A 26,150-nucleotide genomic window follows, 5' to 3' on the forward strand; every position below is an offset into this window, starting at 1 on the left:
CAATATTTACATCAAGGTCAAGTAAAAATGATATTATGTGAGAGGGAAAGAGAAATATAACCTTTGCCAAAAGTTATGAGCAATGCGTCTAATGGTAGCTTGGAGCCAGGATTTGAATTCCTAATCATAAATTCTATGGAGACTTACACCTTTTGTCACCTAGAAGTCCTTAGAATGGAAGATAGGAGATGCAGTACAAATCTACAAAACATTGCCTAACCTAGTCACAGGAATTATTCTGCTTGTTCAGGAACCATTACTAATGCTAGGCTAAGACTACAGAACTGACAGACATGTAAGATAGTGCATTAAACAGCTCTTGTTTTAAATGAAATGTGAGTTACATGCAGTTACCTGGATTATTCAGCAATTGATTACCACTTCTATAGATTTGGCAAGAACAGACTACAGGTATAATGTATTCAATCATGTCTTTTTGTAGGGTTTTTCTTTTAAATTCCTTTTATAATTAATATATGTGTATTTTGTAAAGGATAACTGAATTAGTTGGATATCACCCTGAGGAACTGCTGGGCCGTTCTGCGTACGAATTCTATCATGCACTGGATTCTGAGAGTATGACCAAAAGTCATCAAAACTGTAAGTCACCCTCAAAAATTATAATTATTAGGTGAGGTATGAGTTGAACATGACTCCAGTCAGCCAGAACAACAGTGATGATGATGATGATGCTAATGATGATGATGATGATGATGAAGAAGAACAATTAGACTTGAGCCTTATGTCTGTTTCACAGAAGCTTGCATGTCAGGGACCTCAGTTAGAAGTGTATTTTTACAGACATTGTATAGAAGACTACCTGTATATCCCCAATTACCTGTAAATGGCGTGATTTGGAAAATAGTTGATGTTGAGAACCAGTCATTTCCTAAAGTGACCCTATTATTTAAGAAAACAGAAAGCTGGAAGGGCCATTTTTTAAAATAACTTGTGCATTACCGTTGTCATTATGGTCAGGTGAGAATACAGATAGCCTCCTTGCATATGGGCAGGATTAAACAAATGCCTGTTTCCTTCTTATTTGAGGGGGAGAGGTTTTAGATGTTAAACACCCATTTTAACTATAAGCAAAAATTGTCAGTGCAATCAGAGGGAACCCCTGGTGGGGGATATGCTTAAATTGATAGGGGAGCTTCATGTGACTCTGAGACCACATTATCCATTTCTGAATTCAACAGTTTCATCATCACGAATAAAGGTAAATACATGTATCCCAGGATAATGTTGCAAGATCCAATCTGGGCAATCACTGGGACCAAAGGTCTATTCAAAGCTTTCTTACCAATGACCTGAACTCAGTAATAGACTCACATTGCAATGAACAAGGACATTGCATTCAATTTTGCAGCTACTGTGATTGTTAGCTGAGTGGGGACAAAAACAGCCAGATAAATTATTGAAGCCTGGGAATCAGGCCCCTTGTCAGTCAATAGGAGTGCTGATTTACCCCCTGCCTATCAGGTATCTAGGAGTCAATGCAGTGGCACAAGGCAACAACATACCCAGCCATCAATACACTAATTAACAACTAAAAGCCGCACACAACAGGAACCATATAAATATAACACAGAATGATCCAGTGCACATATTCTGGAGAGAAAGAAGTTCCCTGATGATGGGCTTCAACATGAGCCAAAAGTGTGGAAGAATAAATCTTTGGTCCCAGTGACTGACCTAGACTAGATCCTGTTTCCTCATTCATCATAGATAGACCTCCCTATATATATGCAGATATGGCACCATTCATGGCATGGGGCCAGATTATTTCTGCCTACCCTATTAAATTGGGCAGTGGTGCATTTCAGGTCCCTGGCTCAAACAATATCATCTAACAGGGCCAAGAATCAGACCTTCTCAGTAATTGTGCTGCCCTTTGGAATGAGATACTGTATCCCTAGACATCCATTGGCTAACATCCTGATAATGTTCAGGGAGTCTTTAAAAATTTGATTGTTGTTCCAGGCCCTGCAATAGGATGCTTGTGGAGACCCTGTTGGTTATGTTTTAAGTTACAGGGAATATGTTTGTCTGGATCTGTAGGATTTTCTACTGTTAGCCCCTGTGCATCATTTTCTACTCAGGTTTCCTCAAAATATCATAAATAAATAGATAAATAAATACTCTTGCTAACTGAGGCTAACACTGCAATATGCCTGTGAGTCTTTAAAGCACCACAAGAGTTATTGCAGGTTTTTGTTTGTAATTGGAAAATTAGTTTTTCTCAAGCAGAAAATAATTAAATAAAAGCCTACCTTGATGTCATTAAAGTAAGAACGGTATTTGATAAATGTTTTTTATTGAAAAGTTTTACAATACATTTTTGAATGCAAACCCCCCTCCCCCTCCCCTCTCCCCAACCCCCCCAACCCTCCCCTCCCCTCCCCCCTCCCCAACTTCCCAGAGCAAAATACAGGGTATAAAAAAACAAACAAACATAATCTAAAATATGCAAACAACTATTAAATATTAAATTCTATCGCACTTTAACTCTTAGTAAAATGACTACAAGCTAGATATGCATTATATACATTATATACATTATTCAAATGCTAAATGAAACTTTTTAGTCCCATATTTATTCTGGATATAATCAATCCATCTTCTCCACTCCACAATGTATCTCTGTTGCGATTGGTCTTTCAAATACGCTGAGATCTTTGCCATTTCCGCCAAGTTGGAAACTTTTAAAGTCCATTCTTCTATAGTCGGCAGTTCTTCCTTCTTCCAATATTGCGCTACTAAAAGTCTCGCTGCCGTAATTAAATTCAACATCAACTTAGTGTCCACAACGATAGTATCTGTGATAATACCCAATAAAAACAGTTGCGGACAAAACTTTATAAATGTTATAAATGCTAACAGGAAATGGGTAAAAGGATTTACCCATGTTAGGTTATTGGGATTTGGGAGTAGGTTTTGGGGAGGCAATTCATAATGAAGGGAAAGGAAAAAGTGGAGGATTTTATGAAACTACAAATAAACAAATAGCTATGTGAAATATGTTACAGGAAAAGCAACCTGAAGAATTCACATATGGGTACCCGTCTGCTGATTAACACATTTGTCACAAACAGAAATAAAGGGGCTACTTATGTCACTGAATCCAGTCCCCCTGCTCAGTGTTTTGGTAGAGGTGTAAAAATGCAAGTAGAAAAATAGGGACCACTACGGTGGGAAGGTAATAGCGTTCTGTGCGCCTTTGGTGTCTAGTCATGCCGGCCACATGACCACGGAGACGTCCTCGGACAAGTGCTGGCTCTTCGGCTTTGAAACGGAGATGAGCACTGGCCCCTAGAGTTGGAAACGACTAGCACGCATGTGCGGGGGAACCTTTACCTTTATCTAGAAAATTGTTATGACAGTAGTATTGGAAAAATTGGAATATTGAAAGAGAAGGAGCATCAGGAGTATTGGTTTGGTAGTACATCATGTGCCATGCAAATAGTCCAAATTGTAGACACGGGACAAAGTGGTAATGTAGTGTGCTCTGAATTGTTGTGAAGCTGCTAGATAATTCAGATTTAAAGGATCCCTGCTTTGACTTGGTATTGTATCTTTCCAATTAGCTTGATTTAGGATATGGCTTAATATAATGCATGTTCCTGCTTCCTGGTTTATGGCAACCACTTTTGTTTAACAATAGCATCATAGACTAGACTTCTTCCAGAAATTCAGCTATTTATGACTACAGTTCATTGTGAAAACTTGAATCAGAGGAGGGGCGGGAAATAGCATTCTAAATTCAGTATGTTAGGGCAGTACCCTTAATAAGCCAACTCATAGTGTGCAAGATTTCCAGTTATCAAAACTCCAGACAAGACTGTAAACTAATCAAAAGGCATAGGGAAAGGGAAAAGAACTTATATTAAAAACATGAAGTCTGCATTTAACTATAATCTAAAATGAATTATTGAAGGGAATTGCAAACTTTTCAGCTCTTTTAATAAAATCAAGTTAGTTAATAATAATAAGTTGGAAGGGACCTTGGAGGTCATCTAGTCCAACCCCCTGCTCAGGCAGGAAACCCTATACCATTTCAGGCAAATGGCTGTCCAGTCTCTTCTTAAAAATCTCCAGTGTTGGAGCATTCACCACTTCTGGAGGCAGCTTGTTCCACTGGTTAATTGTTCTAACTGTCAGGAAGTTTCTCCTTAGTTCTAGGTTGCTTCTCTCCTTGACTAGTTTCCATCCGTTGCTTCTTGTCCTGCTTTCAGGTGCTTTGGAGAATAGCTTGACTCCCTCTTCTTTGTGGCAGCCCGTGAGATATTGGAACACTGCTATCATGTCACCCCTCACCCTTCTCTTCATTAAACTATGTTTTAGCCTCCAGTCCCCTGATCATCTTTGTTGCTCTTCTCTGTACCCTTTCTAGAGTTGAAAAGATGCTCTCAGACTCCATTTCACAGTTCACTCCTAACTGCAAATTAATAGGATTATTTTTTTAGCTTGTTTATAATTTACCAGAAATTGCAAGTGAGCAATGGAAGAGTAAATTTGCTGCCAAGACCAATTTATTAAAGGTGGTTAGTAGCATGTGCAGATTGTATGGAAAACTGTCCAGTGATGTGTTTTCTTTTTTGTAGTGATCAGCTAGCAGTCACTCTTCAGTTGGCCCAAAATGAAAGAATTATTTATCCACCATTAGATATCATTCTCCCCTAACACATCAGTAACAGCAACTTGTTGCATCAGAACATGGTGTGACTTGTTTTCTTTTAAAGATGAAAGTACTAAACCTCCTCTGAATAATGTAACAGGCACATCACATGATGATGCCTTAATGAGTTCTCTATTAAGAATCCCATGTAATAATGTTTCACAGACATACAGAAGCCATTTGCTTAAATGGTTTTCAGACAAAATCTTTGACTTTTTTTTGTTTATGCACCTAACTAATCTAATAATCAAAATATAATCTCTTTAAGAGCAAGATTACTCTGAATGCAGAACTTCACCAATAAATAAAATAAAATCATTAGAGGAGTGCTTTGTAGATTATACATAAACAAAGGATTTAGCATAGCTATTTGTTCACCTTGTTCACCTTATTCTTGCATTTTTACCACAACAATAACACTGTAAATAGGCTGAGCTGAGGGAGAGATTGGCCCATAAACGTCCAATCAGTTTCCTGAGCTAAAGGCAGGCCCAAACCTGGGTTTTCCCCTTTCTAGTTCTAGAATTTCCATCACAACACCACATTGGTATGAATTATAATAATAAAATTTGATGAATATCTACTCAGAAGCAAATCCCAAAATTAGAGCCTCTCAGACTTTCCATTTGCAAAAGTGTGCAAAGTATTTTGGAAGCTGTTTTTTTTAAATCAGGCAAGAATTTTGCAGTCTTTATAATGTCAAGGTGGGAGGGAAGGATTTCTAATTACTAATGGGGGGGCAGGACTTTGGTCCTTCTTCAAAGCAAAGTTTGTTTGCTTGGCTATTTTATATATCAGGTTTCTGTTGTATTAGTTCCCAATCTGATTTGGAATGAAGACAAATTAAAACAATTCATGATCAAAATAATAAATCAAATCAATATTATTGACAATATTTACAAATCCATCTAGCAACAATCGTTTTTCTTGCCTTTGTTGTTGTTCTTTTGAGGTTTGTGTATAAATTGCTGCATCTGCAGCCCTGTTCCTTAGTTCAGATCCTGCAAACAATAAACCATGATCTTTGCTGAACTCACTCGCCTCGTCATCATTCCTGTGCAACGAACCCAGTACACAACACTGGCGACGAAGGTGGGATCCTGCTTCTCCTTTGAAGCTGAAAATCACTAGGGGAGAGGCAGCACACGACTGGCGGGAAAGCAATTCCCCCCCCCACGGTCAGCTAGCTCAGCCACACTAGTGACCATGCGCTCAGAGGACCAGTCCCTGGGCAATGGAGGAGCAGGATTCGAAGACGTTGGGAACCAGCCGTAAAGACCAGCAGAATGCCCAAGGTCAGAAAGCTGAGAGAATTCAACATCAAGCAGCCAGAAGAGTGGCCCTCATACCTGTCCCAGGTTCAGAACTACCTTCGAGTGAACCAGGTCGCTGAGGACGGACTGAAGGCTACCATGCTACTCTGTTTGTGCAGCCCAGCAACGTTCGATTTAGCCGAGAACCTGTTCGCGCCAACGCTATTGGAGTCCGTATCCTTCACGGATTTGAAAAAGAAGCTTGGAGAACATTTGCAGCCAAAGATGTCAGTGCTCTTGGCGCTATGCCTTCGAGCAAAGAATACAGCAACTGGGAGAAACCGCATCCAAGTACATTGCGGCCTTGAGGCAGGCTGCATGCCTGTGCCAGTTCTCTGACGTCTAGGAGAGACTACGAGACTGGCTTGTCTGTGGCCTACGCATCTGAGAGCTACAGCAGAAGCTTTTCACCAGAGAGGTCCTATCATTTTCGGATGCACAGAAGGAAGGCATGGCGGACAAAGCTGCCGGTGGAGCCGTACAAGCTATTCAGCCCACCAAAACTGCACAACGCGAAGAAGCCATCCACCATGAGGATGCCGAACACACAGAAGTCCCTGAAGAAGACACAGAAGTCGACAAGTTACACAGACAACCCAACCAACAGCATCACAGCAACAAGCAACAAGAGACTATTTACAAGGCAGATCCCTTTCTTAGATGTCCAGGTTGTGGTGGCCACCACCAATGCTTGGACTGTAGGTTCCGGAAAGCCATGTCCTGGGCCTGTGGGAAGACCGGCCACATCACATCCATCTGCAGAGGTCACCAGAGGGACCGGCCTGCAAATCACCAGTCGGACAATCTGACCAGGAGAGGTACTGGGGCCCCGGGCTGTACAGTGTGGGGTTTTGCTCCAGCCACATAAGCATTTGCCGTACTGGGGCCCACTGCCCAATTAAGTCCAAGTACAGACTTCAGGTGGAGCTGCAAGGGGTCCCCTGTAAGATGGAGCTGGACGCAGGCTCCACCGTTTCTATTATTTCCCTTGAAACATTTAATTTCGTTTGTAGTCGCAGTAAGAGATGAGCAAAGCTGAGGCCTTCTGACATCGTACTAACTGATTTCCAGAATGCCAGAGTCACAGTCAAGGGTGAAGACACTCTAGCCGTTAAATTTAAGGGGTTTTCAGGGCACCTGGATGTTGTTGTAGCAGGGGGCCAGAGAACGAACCTAATTGGGCTCAATTGGTTTGATGCGCTAGGCATCCAAATTACCGTAATCAACTGGACACAAGTTGTGAGTCTAGCGACAGTGTGTGAGGAATTTGCAGATGTATTTGATTCAGCTCTGGGAACATACACGGGCCTGCCAATAGCATTCAAACTAGACCCGAATGTAGTGCCAGTCAGGATTAAGCCTTGTAGGGTCCCATTTGCCCTCAAGCACAAAATAGACACTAAAATGGATAAACTTGTTGAACAGGGCGTTTTGCAACCAGTAGATGGTGGGGAGTGGGAAATTCCTATTGTAACACCACTAAAATCCAATGGGGAAGTCAGAATCTGTGCAGATTATAAATGCATAATTAACCAGGCCCTCAAACAACATGCATACCCAGTTCCAGTAGTAAGCCACATCCTGGCATCCTTGCAGGATGGCACCATTTTTGCAAAATTAGATTTGGCTCAGGCCTATCAGCAACTGCCTGTTGATGAGGCCATGGCCGCAGCACAGACAATTGTAACCCACATGGGGGCATTTAAAGTCAAGCGCCTGCAATTTGGGGTCAGTGTAGCCCCGGGCATTTTTCAGGGCATCATGGAACTCAAGGGCATTCCGGGGGTTTGTCCCTATTTTGATGATGTGCTTATTGCCAGAGAATCCACTGAGGTGCTAGCAAGGAGGTTCAAAGCCATCCTGCAAAGGCTGCGAGAAGCAGGCCTCAGACTTAAAAAGAATAAGTGCAGTATGGGGTCCCTTCAACTGAATTCTTGGGGTTTCTCATTGATGCTGATGGCATCCACTCTGCTGAGACTAAAGTAAAAGCCATTCAGATGGCACCTAGCCCTAAAACAAAAGGAGAGCTGCAGGCATTCCTGGGCCTCCTCAATTTTTACCACGCATTCCTTCCTAACAAGGCTGCAGTGGCGGAGCCACTTCACAGACTCTTAGATAAAAATGTTCCATGGAAGTGGAATAGCATTCACAAAAAATGTTTTCAGGAATTGAAGGCACTTCTGTCGGTCAGTTCCACCATCACTCATTTCAAGGAGTCTAAACCAGTTTGCTTAGCGTGTGACGCGTCCCCATATGGGGTGGGTGCAGTCTTAAGGAACTCAAGTTCAAATTGCTTTTTATTCAAGGACACTGTCCTCTGCTGAGCGTAATTATGCTCAAATTGACAAAGAGGCATTGGCCATTGTAGCTGTAGTTAAAACATTCCACAGCTACTTATACGGCAGGGACTTCATGGTCTTCACAGACCATAAACCACTTTTGGGGTTATTTACTACAGACAGACAGACACCCCCATATTATCACCTAGAATGCTGAGATGGTCCATTTTTTTATCATCTTATACGTTTAAGCTGATTCACAAACCCGGCAAGGATATGGGCCATGCAGATGGCCTGAGCAGGCTTCCACTGCCACAAATTGAACCAGATCCAGCCCCAGTGGCCTGCGTTTTGTCCATTCAGGACTTGCCAGAGTTTCCCCTGCATGCAGGGGACATAGCCGCAGAAACGGCAGCAGACAAGACACTAAGTAGAGTGCTTTCTTGGCTACACACAGGTTGGCTAGATAAAAGCCCAGGCCCTGAGTTTCAGAGCTATTTTACAAGAAGACATGAGCTATCAGCTCACAAGGGTTGTATTCTTTGGGGGAACAGGGTCATAGTTCCTAAGAGACAGGGTTTTGCAATCACTGCATGAAGGCCATCCGGGTATTGTTCGCATGAAAGCATTGGCTAGAAGCTATTTATGGTGGCCAGGATTAGATAAAGCCTTTAAGGTCCAGGTGCATGGGTGTTATACATGCCAGCAATCAAGGCCTGAAATGCCGCATGCTCCAGTTCACAGGTGGGAGGAGAATCACACTCCTAGGATTCACATAGACTTCACTGGGCCCTTTCAGGGACAGCTCTTTCTTATAGTGGTCGACAGCCACTCTAAATGGCTAGAAGTTATACCAAGTGCAAACATGACTACTGCTAGGACCATCCAGGTGCTTTGGAAACTCTTTGCCACGCACGGGCTGCCGGACATCGTAGTGTCCGATAACAAGGCCCAATTTACTGCAGCAGAATTTCAGGCATTCCTGAGAGCAAACCTCATTAGGCATGCGACGTCAGCCCGGTTACACCCATCTACTAATGGTCAAGGCGAATGCATGGTGTGCACCACAAAAGAGTCGCTGAGGCATATAGTGACAGGGGACTGGCACCACAGACTGGCCAATTTTTTGCTTTGCTGACATTCCATGCCATGCACGGCTACTGGGAAAAGCCCAGCAGAGCTGCGCTGGGGGAGGCGACTGATCACGAAACTGGACAGGTTGCACCCAGACCTGGTAGCAGCAGAAGCCTCTCGCCCCAAACCCCCAAGGGGGCTGCAAGTGGGCGATGGGGTGTGGGCCAGACACTACGGGCATGGGAACTTGTGGGTGCCAGGAATAATCACTAAAACGTCAGGCCCTCTCTCATACGAAGTGGGCCTAGAGGGTGGGTGAGTTGTCCGTCGCCATATCGATCAGCTTAGGAAGCGTTTTCCAGAATGGCCACAAAGCGAGAACTTTGTCATAAGTCCTTACCAAGGGCCGCAAACCAGCAGCCAGGCCAATCCATGCATAGACTCTGAAGGCTCAAATAGCCAAAGCAACGGGGAGTTGTCCGTAGGGGAAGAAAGCCCGGAAGTGCAACATGGGTCCCCTGACGGAGAAAGCCAACCTGAGTTCTACAGCCGCTGTGCTAACTCTGCTGAACAAACTGACTCTGGGGTGGGCCAACCTGAAAAGGCCAGCCAGAGATCACCGAGCCATTCTGAATCACTTGAACTGAGAGACACTGGTCTACCCAGCCCGGTGGGCAAGCTGGTAGGCCACAAAGTGCCTGGGTCCCCCAGGCATTCCACAAGGGCTCACAAACCTCCTGTTTATCTGCAAGATTTTGTCCTGAAATAATAAAGCTATAATGTTGTATGTACCTTATTGTACTGCTTGCTTATCTACAAGATTGTTCTGAATAATGAAGCTATAATGTTGTAAGTACCTTATTGAGCTGCTAGCTAGGAAACACCTGTATTAGCTAAGAGGAAACCTGTTTTCTCACACCATTGTTATACCTTTTGTAAAATTGTATTGCTGTAATTACTTTCTGTTGTTATAATGTTTGTTCATTCTAGGGGGGAGGGGTGTAATGTATTGCTTTGTTCAGGGAACACCATGTGGTAATTGCTGGAAGGCTGTTTGAACAGGGAAGCTGGCTAACGGCTCCTAGCTCCTTAGACAACCTGTCTCCAGCACCGCTATTGGTTGCCTCTAGGGCGGCAATGGGTTGCTTCAAACCTATTGGCCGCTGCCTAGAGGCCAGGGTATAAATTGCTGCATCTGCAGCCCTGTTCCTTAGTTCAGATCCTGCAAGCAATAAACCATGATCTTTGCTGAACAAACTTGCCTCGTCTTCATTCCTGCGCAACGAACCCAGTACACAACAGTTTGCATAGCCTATCATTAGTTGTAACTATGGGAAATACAGTATACTTCTACTAGTCCACTAAGTGCCTAAATTCTCATCTAAATCAGAATTAAGCCAGCTTCAAGGCTAGGGAAAGTGACAACCCAGGGAATCCAATGCTGGAAACTGCCTCTAATCTCAAGGAGGGAATCAGATGAATTCTGTGGTCCCTGAGAAACTGCCACAGAGATCACACTGAAGTACACAAATCCAAAAAGACTTGGTTTTTGCCAGATAGAAATTGAAATGCCAATGGGAGTAATGGAGATGGCTGATTTCTCTCATCAGAGTTTTCTCCTCTTTTAAAAGATGCACCAATGGAAAAGAAAGGTCAATAAGAAGCTTGCAAAGGTGGAGAACTGAAGTGGGCCCTTACATTGTCTTGAATTAATACTTTAATAGATCTGTGATGCCACAAATTTCTGATGTTTTTAAAGGTGCCATAATCCTGAAAAAAATGATATTGACATGCAATTTCTCTTCATGTTTCTCTCTCCTTTTCTATCTCCAGTGTGTGGAAAAGGTCAAGTGGTTACAGGGCAGTATCGCATGCTTGCCAAGCATGGTGGCTACGTCTGGCTTGAGACCCAAGGAACAGTCATCTACAATACTCGGAACTTGCAGCCTCAGTGCATAATTTGTGTTAACTATGTCCTAAGGTAAGACAGTTGAAATCCTGAAGAATGTTAGCTAAATGAGAATTGTTGGAGAAGCAATACAGTCTGGGCAGTTTTGGATGTTTGTGTAGGAGGTCTCAAAGATGCTATTTCAAAAGGCAACTGGACTTTGTTTTTCTTTGAGGAAGACATTTCACTTCTCATCCAAGAAGCTTCTTCACTTCTGACTGAATGGTGGGAACTGAACTGAACTGAACTTAAAGAAGTTTCTTGGATGAAAAGCGTAATGTCTTCCTCAAGGAAAAAACAAAGTCCAGTTGCCTGGATGACTGAGAATCCCATAGACACTTTTTATAAAGCTGTGGAATGTAAATCCCTCAAATAACAGGGCAAGTATGGAGTGGGGAAACTGGCCCTGCAGATGCTCTTGGAGCATTTATTCCCATTAATCCCAGTTAGCAACAAAGATGACTGTAAGCTGACAATATCTAGTTGTTCACAGATCTTTGGTTAACACTCTTATTGTTATCCTTTGTATTTACATGAATACTGTCTTCCATAATATAAAATATCTAATACTTTATCTTGTTAGTGAAATAGAGAACAACGACATTGTATTCTCCATGGATCAGACAGAATCACTTTTTAAGCCTCATATGATGGCCATGAACTCTATATATGACCATGGAATTCCAGTGGCTGATAAGAGTGACTTCTTATTCACTAAGCTGAAGGAAGAACCAGAAGAACTTGCCCAGTTGGCACCAACACCAGGCGATGCAATTATTTCTCTTGACTTTGGTTAGTAATATTTTGGGAAGAATAAGTGGTGAACATCATCTTGTATTTGTATAGTAGTTAACCACAAGAGAGCTAGTAGATTATAGCATCTGCCACAAAGTATCATATAAATGCAGTGATAGATGATGGATGGATGGGTGGATGGGTGGGTAGATAATTATTATGTTTCATATTGATTATTACTCTAACTGTGAATGTTTAATTCTTGATTAGATAAGAGTACAAGCAGCCAAGAGTTATTTTGATTCTGGCAGAGTGGAAGTATGATTAATTGTTTGATCAGTATTGATTGATTAAAGAAAGCCATTTATTAACATAACAGTGATTTCAAACATATAAAAGAAGCATTAGTGACTATTGAATAAGGCTCAATATCTCCCACTAAATTAAAATTTAACTATTTGCTATTTGGGGAGTAAAGTAAGCTCCCCCATCTGAACATATTTCCCAACTTGTTTTCTTTTTCTTAAAAAAAAAAAAAGTCCTGGGATTGCTAGTACCAAGGATGAACTGACCTTGCTTGCCTCAATTTCAGGAACGCAAAATTTTGAGGAAATCCCTACCTACAACAAAGCTGTAATGACTCCAAACACTCAGTGGGCTACAGAAGGGAAGAACCAGGCATCACAGACTGAAAAGCTGAGTGTACCATCATTTACCTTGCCTCAGGTTGCACCTGGAAGCAGTACCCCCAGTGCAAGCAGCAACAGCAGCTGTTCCACCGTAAGAAAGAACTTTTTATTGACATCTGGCAGCCTTGCCAGCTTTGAAGTGTGGGTTTTTCTTTAATCAGCACTAAGTGGAGTTATAGTAGAAATAGTAAAAAAAAAGGAATTACTTCCCACTCCCTTTATCCAGTGAAACCAAAACCAATATCAGAGGCTAACGGTGACTGAGATTAGTTTATTAGTTTATATATATATGCTACCTCTAACCCACAAAATAAACACTCAGTTTTTTCCCTGATCATTCAGCACATTCAAGTCTTAAATGAATTGTTTGAAGAGAATTGCACTCTTAACAATTTGTTCATAAAGTTTGTTTGTGACTCAGTGGTCCTAGAGGTTTCCCGATGCCATCCTTTTATTCCGATAGTCTCATTTTGACTATAGCCTTATTTGTTAATATTGAGTTCAGTGCTAGAAGAATGAGGAACCCATTGTCAGAATTGGGGGGAAACAAGTAATCCTTGACTTACAACTACAGTTGGGACATGAATTTCCATTGTTACGTGATGTGGTTGTTAAGGGACTTAATATTTTAATATTTTGTTTTAATCATTGCTCTATATGTCAGGACTATACTGTAGCCCTAAACACACTTACCTAGCAATAAGTTCCTTTGAAGCAAGAAAAAGCCTGGACCTACTCTTGGTTCAAAAGATATTGTGATTTAATACTTCTGCCAGGTTTGTGACATGTAAATACGTCTGTAACCACACTGAATTTCACAAATGTTGGCTAGCAGGAAAACAAATATAGCCATCATTTCCTGATTTTTTTTTTCAACTTCTTTAATATAGACCTGGCTTCTTGGATTATGACCCAGTGCTCATCCTTTTTCCAGCAATAGGCTGTTACTGCTGAAAGAGGTTTTTTTTTCCCCTGATCCTGCATCTCCTGTGTCTCCTAAATACGGTCCTGACTACTGGGACACCACTTGAAATATTTTTAGATGAGGCACACAGCAATGCCAAGAAAAGGAAACAGTTTCAGGAAATTATCCATATTGGCCATGTCTTTTCTTCCCAATGTTTCATTCTATGAAGCTAACTGCTTTATGGCCATTTTTGTACTTGTTGATAGTCTGTTTTCTCATTTCATCCTAAAGCCAAGTAGCCCAGGAGATTATTACACTTCTTTAGATGAAGACCTGAAGATAGAGATGATTGAGAAGCTTTTTGCCATGGACACAGATGCCAAGAATCAAGGCAGTTCACAGGTAAGAGAAACCATGAATAAATTAGCGTCAAGCCAAAACTCAGAAGAGCATGTTGTTTTAGTTCCTTATATGCAGACTTAAGAGTCAATAGCTACTGCTCATATTCATTAGAATGGGAAGCAGATATAGTGCAGGGGTTCTGCATTAATGTGAGAGATATAATGGAAAAATCATTTCCATTTCCCTAGATTGGGCTTTTCAATCTGGCAATGTCAGGCAAGGGACTCTTTATATAACATTTTTGACAGATGCTAAGTAAGCAATGGCTGCTTAAGATGTGCTGGACTACAACTTCCATCATTCTCAGTCATTGTTCTAGTATTGTACTCTAAAACGTGCCTGGCTAAGGAATTCTGGGTGTTGAAGGCCACAAGTCATAAAAGGGCCAAGTTTGAAGACCGTTGATTTAGATGGCTGGGGAATTTGGTTTAAAAGGAAAATTGCAAAGCCATATCCTACATGTAGTAAGGCATATTGTGCCTTAGACATTGTTCTGGGACAGGAGAGAAGAGAGGGACTCTAGTTTTCTAGTTTTAAATTGGAAATTTGTTTTTCTTCATTGCCCCACCCCTTTAATCTTTTCATTGGACAGAGTGACTTTAACGAACTGGATCTTGAAACTTTGGCTCCTTATATTCCCATGGATGGAGAAGATTTCCAGCTGAGCCCTATCTGTCAAGAGGAGCGTCCTCTGTGTGAAAGTGTCCAGCTTCCTCAGCACAGCTTAAGCAACATGAACAGTCTTTTCCAACCACTTGCTCCTTCTTCCCAAAGCGAGTTCCTCCTAGAGAAATATTGCCAGCCAATATCTGACAAAAACATGCCAGCAGGCCAAGGGACTCTGCCACTGGCATTCTTCAACCATGGGAGTCAATCATCCTCATTCTTGCTGCCCTACTATGCACAAGCCAACACTCCACTGTCTTCAATGGGTGGGAGACCAAATACACAGTGGCCACCTGACCCACCATTACAGTACGTGCCAACAAAATGGAGAGGAATCGGCAATAAGTCTTTAATAAGCTCTGCATCAGACCCTCCGTCACTGCATTTGCCCAACATAAGCACAGATAAGAAAAGGTAATTCAACGCAGAAAATTATTTTGAAAATAATAAACAAAAGCAGTTTAAAAATAATAGCTAGATTTTTCATTTTCCACATGTGTGCATGCTTGTGGAGGCAAGTGGTTGAATCAAAAAGAAGAAATAGAAAGTGCAACATTTGTCAACTTCAAAACAGAAACATCAGCGCAAAGCTTGTTATCCCATAAAAATAGAAAGTTGCCAGCCAAAGCATTTGTCAAAGGGTCAGAGAAAGGTCATGGTTTTGTATGCCTATTTTTAAAGACGTTATCAGAGCTACAAATAAAAAGATTACGTGCTAGGAGTTGCAAATGACTTCATGGCACATAATCATATCTCTTCATTTTAAAAAAAATACATTTAAAAAGTATTCACATACTGTGAGAGTATTTGCACAGAGTATGGGTAAAGCGCTTTTTCTAATCACTGCACCTAAGCAAGGATTCTGCTTCTTTCATTAGACCCAGCCCCAAAGTGTTTATACACCCATCCACCTGAAGTCCTCTCTTGGCTTCAGAGGAGCTTAGCATACATTTCTATCTTCAAACCACCTGAAATGTTAAGCTCTTCCCCTCAGCATACCAAAATATGGGGGAGGAGTACAAACAATGTATTTCTTGTTCCCACCATCCCTTCTGTGGCTCCCAGGAACCTTACAGACTAAATACTGTTTAGGGAATCTGCTCTAGTTGCACCTGAGAAACTTAAGGGGCAAGAATTCAAAAACCACCTATGTCTTGTCATCTTTTGGAATGAGGCACTCAGGACACAAGGAAACTGAGTATCCTTGATAGTGGTTAAGGAGTTGGAGAAGGCCTGAGGAGACTTAAGTTATCAATAGTAGTGGGTTACTTTGGGCTAGTCACTTTTTCTTAGTTTAACCAGCCTCCACAATATTCTTGTAGAAAAAAAATGGAAAGAAATTTTATGTATGTTGCCTGGAGTTTCTGACCAAGAACAATATATAAATCTGACCAATAAAATTATAATTAAAATAATAAATGGTTGGTACAGCCAATAGGGAAGGGATCCATATGATTGGCTTTGTCCATGAGGGGGTGGTTTTCAAGCAACTCCCAGACCACCATTTATCTTTGCACAATTTATTAACTTTAGAGATAAACAAACTGCTAATGTTGACTTCAGGTATCAATGAGTGAATGTCTGTGGCGCAAGCTAGTGATTTGCCCACATCAGAGAGTAAACAGTACTTAGGCAATAGAAACTAACTGCAGAAAACAATTGTTGAGCAATAGTTAAATAAAGTGCTATTATCAATTTGCACAGCTCACTCTGTTCTGTCCATTTCAGCTTTCTGATAGCAGATTTTACAGAAATAATGTTTCAATTTTTATTAACATTGACACACCTTCTTAATGTTTAGTATTTAGTAATGTTTATCATTCTACCAGTTATGTGTCTCATAGCTGTTCTCAACTACTAGCCACCTTTGTCTTAGTAAAAATATTCTTCTAGCTTCTGTTGCAACCATTGGTCTAGGAACAGATCTGAAAAAGGAAAGATTTCTGTACACCAACTTGTCACATTTCTCTGCATTAAAATAAAGCTTATTTCAACTTAATAAAAAATAATGGTTTGTTTTGATAGATCACTGGAAAGTTTTGGACAGCGTGGCATAGATATAAATCCAGCCCGAATAGCTCTTGCCAACAGTCTGAAGTTGAAGCGGCAGTTAAATTATGAGGACCAAACATTTCAACAGCTGAACAGGGTAAATTTATTATGACCAATCATTATATTTTGCCTTTCATGGTTTTAAATAGAAGACTGTACAAGTTTCATTCTTTGAGTAGCTTATGTCTTCATGTTTTACCTTACCTACCATAGACACAAGATGACATGTCTGGCCTTAATCCAACCCACTTAATGTTGAAAAGAATGAAAATTCTCAGAAGTGAAAACTGTGCATTGCTTTCAGAAAAGAAGTCACTCAGCACAAGTGTCCTTCATGGTAAGAATTTTCATAAATTGGTAATGTAGCAATAGGACTTAGACTTATATACCACCCCATAATACTTTACAGCACTCTCTGATCAGTTTACAAATGTCAGCATATTGCCCCCCCCCCCAACAATCTGGCCCTCATTTTACTGATCTCAGAAGGATGGAAGGCTGAGTCAACCTTGAACTGGTCAGGATCAAATTCCTGGCTATAGGCAGAGTTAGCCTGCAATACTGCATTCTAACCACTGTGCCACCAGGGTTTATATATGACTGAAAGGAAACACACATGGCGGGATAGGTCACTCTTTGGTGGATGTGACCAAAATATTAAAAAATATGCAAAAGAGCTTTATGATTTTTAAAAGTAAAAGTTCTGCTGCATAAGCGTAGTGGATGATCTTATCTAGTGTCATTTCACACAATGGCCATTCAGATACTTCTGAGAACTCTACAGGCAGGTCAAATGACAACATACAATTCAGAACCAACCAGCTATCCAGGAGTCATTCAGCAAATCTAAATGGTATGAAATTCTGGATGGACAAGGGGGGGAAAACAACTCATGATTAAAATATATTGTTTTTTTTATTGAAAAGTTTTACAATACATTTTATCTTTAACAATCCCTCCCCCCCTCCCTCCACCCACCCCTTCCTAGCCCTCCCTAACCCTCCCCCCCTTCCCCTCTCCCCCCTCCCTGACTTCCCAGAGCTAAATACAAGGTATAAAAGCAGAAAACAATCATAAACAACCATATGCTAACAACAATAGACTATTAAGTCTATCGCACTCTAGCTCATATGAAATGACTACAAGCAATACTAATATCACATAAAAAAAGAAAAAAACCCAACTTATTCAAATGCTAAGTGAAACTTTTTAGTCCCATATTTGTTCTGGATATAATCAATCCACTTTTTCCACTCCATAATATAACGTTGTTGCGAATGATCTTTCAAATAAGCCAAAATCTTTGCCATTTCCACCAGGTCAGAAACTTTTAGAGTCCATTCTTCTATAGTCGGGAGTTCCTCCTTCTTCCAATATTGACCTACTAAAAGTCTTGCTGCTGTAATTAAGTTCAGTTGATGATTAAAATATATTGTTGATCACCATGAGAGATGAGGTTGATTCATAATTTAAATGTCTTAAAAAGAAGCTTAGACAAATGCATAATGGCCACTAGCTATACATCAGCTATTTATCTCCTCTAGTATCAGAAGAGACATGTCAGTCATAATAATAATAATAATAATAAATCCAAAGCCCTTATGTCCTACCTACTTTTCACTATCACACATTCACAGAGTCAATACCCAACTGTCAAAATACCTGTAGGTTTTTCAGCTATCTTTCAATGACTTTTGGCAAGAGTAAGAATAGTTTTATATTATATATGAATGAAAACTGAGTGCATAAATTCATTTTTAATATCTATTCATGTTTATACATAGCTTCATCTTCCATTATTGCCTATTATATGTATGCACAAACTAGTCCTAACCTTGAAAAATCTTTGTAACTTAAGATATGAACTGATGTTCACCATTAAATTGGCTCTAGTGGCTGCTTAATTTCTTTCTGCAAATGTTTGCAATCTGGAAAGTATCCATAGAAAATAATTCATCATTTCTGAAATTGCCTTACAAAAACATGGTACCACCATCCTCACTACACACAAATACTTTTCCAGGCAAAATATAAATTTGGCTATGTGAAGCATTCTGTTTCCAATAGCATTTTTAAAGCCAATTTTTAACTTTGTAATTATAGATAAGTTTCTTGGTAACCTACAAAGATGCCCAGGCCAGCCAGTGCATGTGATGCAGCAACAACAGAAGCAAGAGCTACCACTGTCCTCTGGCAATTCTGCAAATAATTCCAAAGCTGTGTACTCTCCGCCTTTTTACAAAACCCCTTATCAGGACTTCAGTGTATCACAAGCTCATAGGATGTCAGGTAAGTGTCATGTTAAATGTAGAAAGTTTATATTCAATAATGAAAATTTTACCTTTAATAAAGATAAGAGTGCTTTAAATCAGTTCCTTTAGTAGATACTGTGAGATGTTGAAAATGATCTAACCTCTAAAGCAGATGTGTCAAATTGCCGGCCCACAAGCCAGATGCGTCACACCAAAACCGCACCCACCCTATTGCCGGCAATGGGGAAAAATGGGGACACCACTTAACTTTGCGAGTTTGACATACCTGCTCTAAAGTGAGGAGGTACTGTGAGCTTAAATGGACTCCAGAAGATGGTAGAGGACAGGAAAGGCTGGAGGAATGTTGTCCATAGGGTCGCGATGGGTCGGACACGACTTCGCAACTAACAACAACAACAACTGTGATCAATCTGCTCAACAAATGAGTGGAAGTTTTTTCCATAAAGTCTCATATAAGTAAAGCTCAGTTGCTAAGGTCCTCATGGACCTGGTACTTCTTTTAGCAGAAATATGGAAGCGGTTTGCCATTACTACCTTCTGGAATATTTTTTTCTTCCCAGTTCCCATAAATATTCTATTCTATTTATTGTATTTTTTATTTATATTTATATAAATATTTATATTTATTATTTTTACAAATAACTCGAGGCGACAAACTCATCTTATCCTCCACCCTCCTCCTATTATTCCTCACAACAGTCTTGTGAGGTGAGTTGGGCTGAGAATGATTGGCCCAAGATTACTCAGCTGGTTCTCATGGCTAAGGGGAGACTTGAGCTCATAGTCTCTTGCTTACTAGCCTGGTGGCCCAATGGTTATAATACATTACATCAGGCTAATTCGGCTGCCAGCAATTTGGCAGTTCGATTCTCAGCAGCTCAAGGTTGACTCAGCCTTCCATCCTTCCGAGGTCAGTAAAATGAGGACCCAGACTGTTGGGGGCAATATGCTGATTCTATTAACCCCTTAGAGAGGGCTGTAAAGCACTAAGAAGCGGTAAATAAGTCTAAGTGCTAAGTGCTAACTACTAGACCAGGCTGTCTTTTTTATTTTAATTAATCCTTCTTACTTAATAAACTGACTGTAGGAAAGTCTATATCAGGGATCTTCAAACTTGGCTCTTTTATGACTTGTGGACTTCAACTCCCAGAATTCCTCAGCCAGGCACGCTGGCTGAGGAATTTTGGGAGTTGAAGTCCACAAGTCATAATAGGGCCAAGTTTGAAGACCCCTGGTCTATATGATGGTTGATATGAGCCAAAAGCAGCATTGTTTTGTAAATAAACAGAGGTGCTAGAGAACTGGAGAAGAATAAATAAATCTTTAAGAAATTGGAAAAGGAGGATAATAATTGTTTTTTCAAAAGGCAGCTGGAGTTTTTTTTTCCTTGAAGATGTTTCACTTCTCATCCAAGAAGCTTCTTCAGTTCTGACTGAATGGTGGGAATGGAAGTATTTATATTCTTTGTATAGAATAGAATAGAGCTGAAAGGGACCTTGGAGGTCCCTTGGAGCAGCCACCTGCTCAAGCATAGATAGTTTATATTCCTGAATTCCCACCATTCAGTCAAATCCTTCCATTCCCAGCATTCAGCTGCATTTTGAAAAAGCAACTTTAGGAATACATGACCTGGATGAATGAGAATCTCCATAGACAGTGAGCCTAATATTAACTAGAGAAATACTAGAATAGGTAGTAAACTATTTACTTAACATTTGAGTCTAAAAGCAGTTTCCAGACCCTTAATAGTTCTAACTTTTACAATAATTTTAACTTTGTGCCTCTGACGTCTTTGCTCATTTATTATGTCCTTTAATTCCTATTTAATTAGCTATAAGAATATCACTTCACCTTTGGAGGTGGAAATGTGTTTTTGTTTCTTGCTTGGGTTTTAATATTTTTATAGTTTTTAATAGCCTTTTTATACACTTCTATTGTACTAATGTGACATTTTTTTAAGTTCAACCCTGCTGCTAAGACCCTTTGGGGATGAAATATATATTCTGTATTTTTTATTTTTATTTGTTTTGCCCCTCAGGAGTTGCAAGTCGTCTGCTCGGGCCTTCTTTTGAACCTTATTTGTTGCCAGAATTGACCCGATATGACTGTGAGGTTAACGTCCCGGTGATGGGCAGTTCGACACTTCTGCAGGGTGGTGACTTGCTTCAAGCTCTTGACCAAGCCACTTGAGCAAATCTGAGTGCCCCCCACCCCCGGGGCTGATTCTGTTCCAAGCAACTACAGTTTTAAAATATATTTTTGCAAGTAGACAATTTCTAATACCAATTTACATTTTTACAAGATTTTACTTACCTGTTGAACTTGTCCACTTTACCAAATAGTGGCCTTTCTGAAAAGTTAACTCACTTTCTTATTTGCTTTAAAAGAAGTATGCATCTACTGTATTTTTTCCTTTTATTCCAATAAAGTGTTCCTTAGAAAATTTATATTATATTATTCCCCTTTGCTGTGTGTAATTTATATGTTCTGAAATTTCCTTAATATTCATGCTAACTAAAAAAAGAAGGCTTTGCGTGTGCTATTGCCTGTATGCAAAACTTTGGCTCAATTTATTGCAACTGTGTCATTTTTTTTGCCAAAGATTAAATGGAATATTTTTTCCCTGACGGTAGTCAGAACTGCCTTATTCAAACAGAGGACCTGTATGGCCATTCCCAAACTGTTTCTTAAATTTTCTAGTGGGCAAAAGAATGCACGCTTCAATCTTTTTACAAATACAAAAAGAAGACATAAATCTGTGTTAATTCTAAGAGTTAGCTGCTGTGTTGCCTAATTTCTGTGAAAATAACAAATTGTAGTCTAATTTAACGTTTGGGTCAGTGTCCTCATTTAAAACTGAATGTTCAGGTAATGCAAACAATGGTTTGCAATAGTATGCAAAGGCTATGCATATCAAGGACAGAAAATGAAGCAAATGTGAAAATGGATCATTTCGTTCCTGCTTCCTCTGTAACACTGCTAATTATCTTAAAGTGCACTCACAGGTCATGCAGCATGGAGGCTTGGCTTCAGAGCTTATCCTGACTTAGCTTTAAAGATGGATGCTTTTTCCTGTTGTGTATTAAAGAGCCAAAGCTATCTGGCCAATCCCTGCCATGGATTTAAACAATATGAAAGTGCCTTCCTCACCTGATCTTAAGAGAATTCCCACAATTCAATGTTTTCCTAAATTAAAATAGATGGGAAAGTTGAAGGTTTTTTTAACTTTTAAGCATGTGTTTTGGAAAAGAATCCAAAACAATGGAACTATTGCATTCTGTCTCATTTAGATCAGAATTAACTCTGCAGAATCTGTCCAATTAAGTCAAGAATTTAAAAGAGAATTGGGGATAGTCATAAACAATATTGATCACCTCTATTATTGAATATGTTTCAATTCCCTAATGTATTAACCCAACCACCATGCTGATTTGATACTTTTGCCTGGGTTAAATATTTATCACATACCAGTATTTTGTACTACCTTTTAAGATAGAAGTAGAATTATGAATGCTTATTTGGGATCCTTTTCTCCAGTTCCATCATGTTGTTATGCCATGACAGGAATTGTCTAAAGATTATCATTAACACTGCTAATTGCCAGTTAAATTGGATGTTGCTGTTTAGGCTTCTGTTTTTTCCTCTCGGCTAACTAGCCACATCCTTCACACTACCAATTTGTATTGAGAAATAAATACATTTGCTTGCTTGCTTACTATGCTATATAAAGTGTTCTAGACTGGTGTAATTGAGATTTTGGTCACTTTTTTTTAGTATACCTTAATGTTGATAGCCTTTCCATGCAAATAATATTTTAGTAGGTTTTCAAAAGACCATTCTGAACTTTCAGAAACACTATAAGAAAACATGTTGGCGCTCAGGAATTTATTTAAATAGAAGGAGTCCATTTCATTCCATGTAGTCCTGTTTGCTTCTACTGGGTAAACAGGAACAGCTGTATATTCAATTCAGTAAAAACATAAGCTCAAGGAACGTAGCTGATTTAAAGGTATTTATTAAAACCATAGAACAGATGTGCACAACCTGAGGCCCTAAGGTCTTATCTGGCCCCAAAAGCTTTGGACCCAACCCTTAGAGACCTCCGAAAGTTAATACCAAATTGCAATATTTAATAAGACAAAGTAAAGTTGTTAAATGCGCAAGAAGAGATAAGTTGTGTTTATTATTTTAATTTGAATTCTATTTAGATGTAAATGAAATGACTTCATATTGGAGAGCTGCTGCCAGCTTGCCCAAGGTTCAGTGTGATGCTTGGCACATAAACAATTGCACACCCTTATCTCTGAATTTTAGAACAAGTTTTAGAAGGCCAAGGTAGAGTCAGAGAATCAGGAAATGTAATAATGTTACCTGATGCTGAAGTCTCACCTGCTTAAATGATTATTCGGTGCAAATTAGCACCAATTGAAATTTTTAAAAACAGAGACTTCTCTTAGAGTGAAACTGGTTTCATTGGAGAATGGCATTATGGGGGAACACTCCAGAGCAGATTGTTGGAAGGGTTGAGAACTAAGGGGTACCTAGGGGAAAAATCAGAGGAAAAAAAACCCCTGTTGTATAGGTGGAAGTGTACTTAGATGGCATTAATTTCCACTCTTAGAAATTAAAACAGTTTTACTATATTCCTCCTCATGCTCATTGTCCTCATACAGACAAATGTGTTAGTGTTTAAGGCTCAGTGAAGACAGTAGGTTTTAAGATGTAGCCAAGCTTTCCTCAAAATCCTATTTATTATCTTGACTACCTTTTGAAGGGGGAAAGGAGAGTTTCAGGCCTATATTTATTTGTGGTTTACTGCTGACGTGCTTTAAAGCACTTAATCCATAGTTGCTACAAATATGTCTCCCATTCTTCCATACATGAGAAATATAAAACTCTGCTAGAACTTTGCATGTTCTTCATTGAAGGTATTAATGGAGTCCTTGTAAACCCAAGCAGTTGCCTGCCTGCCTTACATTGCAGTTTTGACAAAAATCAATGCTCCATCTAGCCCAGGGGTAGGCAACCTTGGCTCTTTTATGACTTGTGGACTTCAATTCCCAGGAATTGAATTCTCAGGAATTCTGGGAGTTGAAGTCCACGAGTCATAAAAGAGCCAGGGTTGCCTACCCCTGAAAGCTAAGTTAATAGAAAAAGGGAAAACAGATTAAATGTGATGTAAATAGAGTTTGCTTGCATTTTCAGAAAAGAGTTCTTCAAACTAGGTAAACTCATGAAGGAAGATTTTAGAGTGAAAGTATTCAGGAATGAGGTCTGCTCAGGGATCTTTGTTTTTATAAAAATGATTACAATTTTGTCTATTGATTCAACATTTCCATAATGAATGGAAAAAAGGTTGAGAAATACTGTAAATTTGCCCTGGTTCTTTTTGTTCCAGGGCATAATCTCTATTTTGAAATACTCATACTCAGGAGGTAATTTCGGTCCCCAAGTTAGGATTTTCATTATTTCTCAGCAGCTCACTACATTGTACCAAGGGCAAGAGCTTGTGAAAGAAAGAAAGATCTGAAGCACATCTTCCACTCAAGATGTTAGCCTTAACATTCTGCCGCTTGATGATTAGCATCTTCAGGTGAGATTATATAAGGCAGAAGGAAAATTGGGGCCAGTCAAAGCAATCTTTACAGCAAAGGATAAAGAGTTATAGAACTCTCCCAATTCCAGAAATTGTTCAGCCTGAGAATTGAATCTTCTTCAGAACTGATGACAGGACTATCCTTTATCTCATCTAAAAGTAGCAACCTAAATTAGAAGTTATTAAGCAGGCTGTCCAAAGACAAAATATGGCCCATGCCCCTAAAAACAAATGCATACTCTCTAGGTTCACATGAAGTACAAACCCAGCCATCAAATATAACTCTATACCTAAATATATACCTAAGCCCTGCTAAAAAAGAAAAGGCATAATTTTGGAAAGACATGTATAAATTTACATTTCCAAGTATTTGCCTAAAAGCCATTCAAATTTCAGGAAGAATCTCCCAAAGGGTAGCCATCATAATATACCCTTTTCAGCTTGGTGCTTTCTGGTGTTGATTGCAGTGTTAAGAATACAGAACCCACTGTACTTTATATCAGGAGGATATCATGTGAAGAAAGACTGTGATGATACTTTCACAACTAATTAAAATGTGGCATAATTTCAGATCTGCAAGAAGAGTGTTTTATCAGAATATTGTATGTAAAAATTAGGACTTATGAAGCATTAAAGCATTGTGTGTGTGTGTGTACACACACACACACACACACACACAATGGATTACAGCTTCAACTAGAATACATTTAGCGGCAGATCTGATTTGCTTGATGTGACTCTCATATATGAATTTTGATTGGATCTGATGGTCAGTTATCATAATAAAGTTTTAATTTTGGAAGAAACACATTAAAAATATCCATATTAAGCTGCTAATCTGAAATAGTTCACTTTAAATGATCCATTGATTTACAGTGACATCTCTGGAGCTAAAGTGGCTTGAAGCCTATGGTTGCAGCAAAACAGGTCTCTTTGTGATAATGAGCTGTGTGCCTGAATGGCACTCATATATTGCTATTTTTATTTGTAGTTTCAGCATTCGAGTGTTTACCCTACCCCTTTACTAAAAATACAATGAGGGAGAGGGAGACCATGCTTATAATATTAACCCTAACTATTGTCATAATTATTTCATGTTCTCTCTATTGTTGAATTTCTTACTGATAATCTTGTATCTGTATGGCAACTTTTAACTCAATAAAGAAATGTATTTTGACACTGATACCTTATTAAAAATTACTGATCCTTCCATTTCTTGTGACTCTTGATTCTGGCAAAACAAACATCAGTGGAAAGTATCTTTATGAAGTGCAAATATTTATTAAATTGTTTATAGGAATTAAGGTTTGCAATTATCTTTAAATGCATAGACAAAAAAATGCCATCTTGCTAACTAATCAAAAAAGTACACTCAGAGAACTCTAAAATGAATTTGTTTTATGTCTTGCTTAATTCTTTATAAAATTTATAAATTTTACATTAGGATAGAATAATGTTTTTTTAAGTGGCCTGAAATTGTCCATTATACAACCACCCATACAAACAACATATAACTGTTTACATTCCTTGATCTGCTC

At 39.5% G+C, this 26,150-nt stretch overlaps 1 protein-coding gene across 3 annotated transcripts in view; it reads left to right on the top strand.

Moving 5' to 3' along the window:
• EPAS1 (endothelial PAS domain protein 1) overlaps positions 1–25,822 on the top strand; it is a 130,807-nt gene extending 104,985 nt beyond the window's left edge. For all 3 annotated transcript variants that reach the window (XM_083361568.1, XM_083361567.1, XM_083361566.1), the window contains 10 exons: positions 494–600; positions 11,178–11,325; positions 11,876–12,084; positions 12,620–12,807; positions 13,915–14,025; positions 14,618–15,105; positions 16,717–16,840; positions 16,957–17,080; positions 18,847–19,032; positions 21,055–25,822. In XM_083361568.1, the coding sequence (XP_083217694.1) occupies positions 494–600; positions 11,178–11,325; positions 11,876–12,084; positions 12,620–12,807; positions 13,915–14,025; positions 14,618–15,105; positions 16,717–16,840; positions 16,957–17,080; positions 18,847–19,032; positions 21,055–21,206 (1,837 nt within the window). In that variant the 3' untranslated portion in view covers positions 21,207–25,822. The remainder of the gene's footprint in view (positions 1–493; positions 601–11,177; positions 11,326–11,875; positions 12,085–12,619; positions 12,808–13,914; positions 14,026–14,617; positions 15,106–16,716; positions 16,841–16,956; positions 17,081–18,846; positions 19,033–21,054) is intronic.
• The last annotated feature ends 328 nt before the right edge of the window (positions 25,823–26,150 follow it).

The sequence above is a fragment of the Vipera ursinii genome, assembly GCF_947247035.1.
Source record: "Vipera ursinii genome assembly, chromosome: 1".
Classification (NCBI taxonomy): Eukaryota; Metazoa; Chordata; class Lepidosauria; order Squamata; family Viperidae; genus Vipera; species Vipera ursinii.